Here is a 7,855-nt window from a genome sequence, read left to right as displayed (position 1 = left end):
CTTCCTTCCTTCCTTCCTTCCTTCCTTCCTTCCTTCCTTCCTTCCTTCCTTCCTTTCTTTCTTTCTTGTGTGTTTCACAAGAAGAAGTACTTTAGGGCATCTCCCTTTGGTCATTCCTCCCAGGGCCATCATTTCAATCCCTCTCTTCTGTGGTGGTGCAAGGAACCAGGCATATTGGCTTCATATCTTCTTCTTGGTGGAAGGATCCCTTCTGGGTCACATGGCCCTTCGTCTTACCCCTCTCTCCATCCTGACCCTCTTAGTCTTAGAAGGACTGCTGTGAGTGGGCCAGAGGAACCCTCTCCTCTTCTCTTCTTGGTGTGCTCAGGGACACCTAGTGCTGTAACCGCTTTGCAGCCCTTTCTCTTTACTGTGTCACCTGGATGTGTACTCTCTGCTCCTAAAGGGCTTGCAGGCAGGAATTACACACCCTACCTACCCACATTAGCTACCCAGCCTGGAGTGGGGCAGCAGGCAGTGCATTCTGCCTAGCTCATTGCTTTCCAAAGGAATGAAGATATCAGATGCTGTACACTAGGCTTACATTGAGCCCATCTTTTTCATCCTATTTTAATTGAGGCTATTCAATCCCATCACTTTATATGTAGGCTCATGGTCTTTCGTAGACTCCTAGGTCAGTTTAATAGTTAATAACTTCAAGAATTTTGAAAGGTAGACATATTTTCAAGTAACAGTTCCTGTTGCTCAAAAGACTGTAAGTTGAGGTGGGACGTTTACCATAGACTCTGAGCTCTGTCACACTAAGGGGGGAGGTTACACATGGAGGTGCAGGCTACCCACCTTGTCTTGGCTATAGAGCCTTTTGGTGCTGCCACCCAGTGTCACGCTGCTAATTTCATCACAGGATGGTGATGTATAAATAGATATCGTTTTGTCTTTTTGTTTGTTTTTCATTTTAAATGCAGTTTGAGGAGGTCCATTATTTCTGCCTCCTTACTCGGTTTCCCAAATCCTGTCCTTTGTAAAAGGGGAATATAATGACGCAACAAAACCAGACTTCTTTTTAGAGTGTTTGTTTGGTTCTTTCTCATTGTGCCTGAAGATTAGAAGGTTAAGCTAAAAATACATAAATAAATAAGTAAAAAAATTTATTTTTAAGCCATTGTACATTGAACAGTCACAGATTTGTAATTGTCAAGCCTTAGAAACAATTTTATTTGGGCAAATAAAATAAAAATTGCTCAGTGTGTTAGCAGAGAAAGAAAATTTACTTCTAGTGAGTGGGACTGTAGACAGCTATGAAAGGGTTGAGAGACTGGATCAAAATAATAATAATAATAATAATAATAATAATAATAATAATAATAATAATAATTCCCATAAGGCAGTTGCATATGGTCTTGTATAAGAATAAGTTACTTTTAAGTTTCTTACAGAATTCCTTTATGCTCCTTTGGGGGGTATAATATCCTAGCCTAGCTTATAGTTTACAGCATAAACTTGCCTGGGTATCTGAAAGTACTACTTTGTTGACAGTGACTGTGGTCCACATATAAAGTGAATCTGGCTGGGAAGAGCTCACTGGGCAGGTGTTTGTAGTCGAAGAGAGTGGGAGGCAGAATTCAGTGAAAGTGGGAAATAGCTGTGATGTCCAAACTCCAAATTGATCTCAGGCGGGTGACACGGGCACTCCCCATGCTTCAGGCTGCTGGGTGCTGCAGTCCTGGGGACAAAGCAAGGGAGAGCTTGCCAGTCCTTGTGACTCTGGGTTGAGGCTTCGCTTATCTCCCCAGGGAGGAGCCAAGGTGTTAGAAACTGTACAGTAAGAGAACCAGGAGAGTAGCAAGGGGCAGATAGGCCAGGAGGAATACAGGTGGCAGGAGCTTCCTTTGCAGGACAGAGAAGGACAGGTTTCCAGAAATGGGCGGTTGTCCAGAAGTGATGGGCTCAGGATTCTTTTATTCCCTAGTTTATGGACTTCCTAGGCAAGGATGTCTTTTAATGGAGTCGTTTTGGAGGACATTGGCATAGCTGAGGTGGAAATAAGTTATGGTGGTCTTCAAAGCGGGGCCTCCACACATTGACTGGATCTGTATTTAGGTTCTGCATCTGGTGTGGAGTGCAATCACGCCTGAGATGCTAAACTTCCCCCACTTGTCAAGTAAGAATATCTAGAGTACCTTGGTTACTGTGGGGATGGAAGGGGTTAATGGAGGCACAGCTCGCAGTAGATATCACGTGGTTCTGATTGTGATAACACTGCCTCATTTAAATGGGTTTGGCAGGCCAGAGAAGTGTACCCAGTGCAGTCAGAGAGGGCTGCTCTGCGTCTCTGCCGGGCCAAGGTCTCTCTGAACCTTGTCACCACAGGACCAGGTCCCCACCCAAGTGAATGACTTGTGTGCTCACCCTCTTTTTACAACATTGCTTCTAGACTGCTTCCCTGACACTTAACCTTAACCGTCTGCATTGATCATCCTGGCCTTGTTCTACTTGCCATCCCTGAGTCATGTTCAACTTGCCATCTACGAGCCATAAGAGATCTGAGGTTTCTGGATCAGAGTAAAATCTGGGGTTCTGCAGAGCTTTTAAGATTCTCTTTCTAGTGGCGGGGAGAGAGCATTGGCCCAAGCTTAGAGGCCTTGGCATACAGGGTGGGGATTGCTTCTCTAGAATCTAGCCTCCAACAGTTATCAGACTCCTCCCAGAGTCTCGCCCCCTTCTGTGGACTTAGCCCCAGGCACAATCAAGAGGTTCTCGGGGTCAGAAAGCCCTGAAAAGGCTGGGAGCAGTTTCTGAGTCGCTGGTGTGGAACGTGCCTAACTGCATCATTGTGTTGTGTGCTAGGGGCTTGTTTCATGGGGGTTGGAGGCGTTGCATTTCCTGTTCTACTGAGAATCCCACCAAGCTGGTCCTCTGGGTGGTTGCAATTGAGGAAGTGCAAGGCACCAGCTGGCAGAAAGATCAGCACTGGCTACTGACTTAGGACTTTCCCCTCCCCCTCTAAAAGACATACATTGCCAGGAAAAGCTAACAAAAATTTCAGGGCAGATTTGAAGGAATTAAATTATTCTTAGGCATATTGCCTGGTTTCCAAGCTTTTAGGGATATGTAAATTTTCATGTTCTTTGGAGTTCTGTGTCTCTTTTGTACAGAGCACATTAGTACAAAAAAATGAGATTTGCTAGTTCTACATTTTTGTGTGAATTTATGCAATGAATATTTAATTTGATTCTGGATCTTTCAGAAGGAGAGGTTTTCTTCAAATGTAATCTAGCTTATTTTCCTCATACGCTCCACTGGCCGCATTAATTTTTTTTCCCCCTCTGATGCCTGAAATGCAAAGTAGAGCACTATCCCAAATTAATATTCTCGCTACACAAAGATTTCCAGTGTTTGTTTTCACTTCCTTTTAATATGCAGCCCTCCTTAGAGCGTTATTGTATAAAGCTAAGAGGCTTTAGCCATGTGAAGTTGAATGCTTTACACTTCTGAATGCCAACACAACAATTAATCTGTGATTAGATTTTGCTTTTTAAGATGCCGGCATTGAAGAGTGCCTGTAACACTCAACTGCTAAACTGTTTCTCTCTCCTAAACTTAGGAAAGTCTCCTTGATGGGACACAGGCCCGTGTGCCTGTGTTTGTATCGCTTTATTGTACAGGTGGCTGAACTGAAAACTTTAGTTTGAATTTAGTCTCTGTGGTAAAGGTAGCCTTGATCAGTACACGGGGTGCAGCATGGATCTACGGTGCCTGCTATCCTGCTAGTCATCCAGGATGACTAAAGCTCTCCCTGGTTGCTCTGCCCCCATCATTACCCTGGCCTCTGCCAAGCCTGTTTTACATAGTACTTCCGCAGCAGCAGCGTGGCTACTTCCTTTCCTATCTTAACTCCTTCAGATCTAGCGGTATCCTCACTACTGGCCTGCAATCTGGCATCCAAGAAAGTCAGCTATGGTTCCTGCCCCACTGAAATCAGCTCTGCTTACAATGCCTCCGGTGTCCTCCTGATTTCAGCCGGAGTTTTCGGCCATCACTAGTACTTCTACAGTGGCTGTCTCTATCCCATGAGCCCAGCAGGTCTCTTGGCTCTCCTTTGCTTAATATTGGTACGGAATTAATTCTTAGCAGCACCGGCTCAAGCACTTGCCCCCCTTGCTTCTGCCAGTGAGCCTTGTCCACCTTCCACACATTTTCCCCGAATACCGTGTACCACTTCAGTCTGCGCCTTTACAGGCCCGCTGCCGCCTCTCTGTCTCTGTCTCTGTCTCTGTCTCTGTCTCTGTCTCTGTCCTCCCTTTCTCAGCAGCCTTCGCTTCCACTCTTTCCCTGTGCCGGTCCCTCCTGGGCATCGAGGCCAGACTGGGATTCCTTTAGTACAGACTTCGTCCCGTGACTGCTTCCCCGCATGGCTGTGCAGTGTGCACTGTCAAGGACTGACTTAGCTGGCTGTCCGTGAGCATGGCCCGATTGCCTTTCCAACCCAGGTTCGCTCTTCCCGCTTTGTCTTCTGACAGATGAGACTGCCTTTGCATCTTTCTGTACTATGACATTTGCTTGGTCTGTCTGTAGCCAAGAGCATGCCTCACATTCCATTCTGGCTGCAGATTCCTGCAGTGTGGTTTCTTCTCTCTCTCTCTCTCTCTCTCTCTCTCTCTCTCTCTCTCTCTCTCCCCATGGCGTTTCGTGTCAGCATCTATCATGGCATTTACCTAATGTTTTGGTTCCTTGTGTACTGGTCTTATCTCCAGAACATTGCCACGCGCTAGGGCTCCATCTCCCGTCCCGCCCAGTATTCTTAGAAGGCAGGGCCTGTCTTGCTAATCTTGGTGGTGTATACTGTGTCAAGCAGTCGCACACTGGCCCGTGTATGTCGCCTGCCAGAGTGATTAAGTACTTGTTGAATGGAAGTAGAAATTCAAATCCCCACAGATGGCAAAGTGTGATGTTCATTCATAAGCCTGGTTTCTGCTTTGCTAGGTGAAGCTGAGAGGGGAGTGTGGCAGTAAAATCAGACGACAGATGGACAGTGTGACAAGAACGTCAGAAAGGATCGGGCCTCGCTGCGAGAGTCAGCCTGGAGTCGAGGTGTTGACAGGCCGCTGAGAAGGACACCAGGGCAGACTACGGCATGCTGAGGGAGTAGAGCCTTGTCTTCAGTCACACCATTGATGGAGGACAGATGGACAGCCGGACGGCCAGTCAGCTCTCTTAAGCCTTTGGATAGCGGTCCTTCGTCCTCGGCTGGCCACCCGTTAGGGATTTTAGCCCATTCTGTGAACTCGCTTCCCCTCAAAACGTAAACTCAAGACTGCGGTGTACGAGCCGACTCCTCTGTTGCCCTGTGACAGAGCTGCAGACATGAGCGCTGAAGGGTACCAGTACCGAGCGCTGTACGACTACAAGAAGGAGAGAGAGGAGGACATCGACCTGCACTTGGGGGACATACTGACCGTGAATAAAGGCTCCTTATTGGCTCTTGGATTCAGTGATGGCCAGGAAGCTCGGCCTGAAGATATTGGCTGGTTAAACGGCTACAATGAAACCACCGGGGAAAGGGGAGACTTTCCGGGAACTTACGTTGAATATATTGGAAGGAAAAGGATTTCACCACCTACTCCCAAGCCCCGCCCCCCTCGGCCTCTTCCTGTCGCCCCGGGTTCTTCAAAAACTGAAGCAGACACGGAACAACCAGGTCAGCATGACGAGTATTTGTTTGTTTAATAACCTTTTGTTTTTAGGGTTTTTTTTTGTTTTTTTACATTTTTTAATTGGTAAAATCTTAGATTTAAGCTCTGAGTAGAAGTCATCTTGGCAATTTGACATGAACTGATAAATAGTATATAAAAGTTTGGGCAATCATGAGATGGCTTAGAAGTTTGCTTTTGTGTGCTTGTATAAATTGGTGGGAGATGGTGTCTGAGAGCCTGTTTAGTGAGTACCATTAAACACTATTATTATAGTGGCCATTGACTTAACGCAGGCCTCCTATTCTTATGGCTGTTATTGCTTTGGGAAAGCAAAGGGTACGTCTAGTATAAGCATATTTAATATTAATGTGGTTTGCATGGAAAAATGTCGAGTCTTGCAGTAACCACAGAACTCAGCAGAGAAGAAACCATTGTTTTTCTAACCTGGAATCTGCCCCTGGGTTTCCTCTTGAGGCTTGGGGTTAGCATAAAAGGAAAGGGGCTTCTGTTCCCACAAGGGCCGTGCCATTGTGGCAGTAGTGCCAGTCATCTGCTTGGCTCCAGTGAGGAGAAACTCGGGCTCCCTGGGTACTTCTCTTAAATGGAGGCTACCTCCATTCAAAATCCATGTGCTGGAGATGGCCTGGCCTTGGGCTTGGACACGGCTGTTCCTGGGTAGATTTTTTTTTTTTTTTTTATTTCCAGTTTCTCACTGAGATGAGCTTCACGTTCAGCTTTGGTGCTTTTTTGTTAGATACTGTTTCTTACTAGTAAATCGTGGGCCCCTTTTGGGCCCCAGAGACTCCGAAAGGAATAACCAGGTTCGTTAGACAGATGAAGCTGCTGAGCTGTGGTTCTATACTGAGCAGAGCTGGACGGGGCCTGCACGGGAGGCTTCTGGAAGGGTTTCGAATCAGGTGAAGGAGCGCAGGAGAAGAGGGAGGCAGATTTCAGGGTGAGAGCTGCCTTTAGGCACTGGGCAACAGGGTGGAAAATGTTCCAGAGGGCAGATTTGAGATATCCCCGAAGGCCTGGCTGCTCTTTTGGCCTCCTGCATTGGACTCCAAAGGGTTACTTGTTCTGAGAATGTTATACTATAGTTTTAAAAGTGTACCAAGTTAAAAAAAAAATAGGCTTTTTTTTTTCAATCAAACCAGAAAGTCTTGAACTGTGCATGTGTTCAGGGCACCGACAGTTTTCTAAGTGCTGTGTTTCTCCCATATTTTGGTTTAGCAGACTGAAAGTTTACAAGCCATTGGTTTTCTCTCCATCAAATAACAGCTTTCTGACCTGACTTCTCTTTGCCATTGTTGTTTGGAAGATTCACTTATTTTCATTTTATGTCGTGCGTTTGTGTCAGACTGTGTGTGTATGCACACCACAGGCATGCAGGTGCCCACAGAAGTCAATAGAGAGCACCAGATCCCCAGAACTGGAGTTCTGTGATGTCGCAAGCTACCATGTGGGTGTTGGGAAATTACACCCAAGTCTTCTGGAAGAGCAGCCAGCATTGTTAGTCGCCTAGCTTTCTCTCTGCTCCTCTGACTTCTTATTTTTTTTTAAGTTAGAAACAGTTAAGTAGGTTCATTTAAGAAGAAAAATGATCTCGTTGCACCCCACATACAAAGGGCTGCAGAACCATAAACAAAAGCTCAGCTGAGTTCGAGATGACTCATGAGGTGGAGTTGAGGGTGCCAGGTCATAATCACTGACGAGAAGACTCTGAAAAATAGCTTCTAGACAAACACATATTCGATAACGCACCCGGTCTAAGTTTACCCGACTGTCATATGCAGTCAAGGGATGAGACCTACAGGAAAAATGACCCTCTCTTCTGTAAGGCGTGAAGCTATTCATCGTGCTTTCGTTCTCTGGTGAGAACGGAGATTTTTAACAGCCTTTTCATTTTTCTCTCCGATATGTGGAAAGAGAGAAAAATGAAAAATTATAGTAGGATGTAAGAAGAGGCCCGTCATGATATGTGTGGAAATATTAGGAAGAACGGGCCTGAACGTAAGTGAGAAATTCAGAATAACTGGAAGGTCGGGAAGACAGTGGAAGAAGGGGGGTCACCAGGAGGGCACTGTACTAAATGTTCATCAGATACTCTAGGAACGTTAGCCTCATAGTCTCATTTAAATATGATTCATGTGCTGTGGGAGGTCAGCAGCTTTTTTTTTTTTTTTTTTTTTTTGGTTTTT

General features: G+C 45.8%; 1 protein-coding gene across 2 annotated transcripts in view; it reads left to right on the top strand.

The window, feature by feature from the left end:
• The window catches only part of Pik3r1 (phosphoinositide-3-kinase regulatory subunit 1), an 83,307-nt gene that overhangs the window by 5,248 nt on the left and 70,204 nt on the right, over nucleotides 1–7,855 (top strand). Inside the window, exons 1-2 of one of the 2 annotated variants that reach the window (XM_013353554.2) lie at nucleotides 4,053–4,073; nucleotides 4,945–5,659. In XM_013353554.2, the coding sequence (XP_013209008.1) occupies nucleotides 5,326–5,659 (334 nt within the window). In that variant the 5' untranslated portion in view covers nucleotides 4,053–4,073; nucleotides 4,945–5,325. Of the gene's footprint in view, nucleotides 1–4,052; nucleotides 4,074–4,944; nucleotides 5,660–7,855 lie in introns of those variants that run through there. The other variant, XM_005366567.3, reaches the window with a different exon arrangement.

This window comes from Microtus ochrogaster, unplaced genomic scaffold (genome assembly GCF_000317375.1).
Source record: "Microtus ochrogaster isolate Prairie Vole_2 unplaced genomic scaffold, MicOch1.0 UNK11, whole genome shotgun sequence".
Lineage (NCBI taxonomy): Eukaryota > Metazoa > Chordata > Mammalia > Rodentia > Cricetidae > Microtus > Microtus ochrogaster.
The sequence above is the reverse complement of the archived record's forward strand: the minus strand, read 5'-3'. Positions and strand labels throughout refer to the sequence as shown.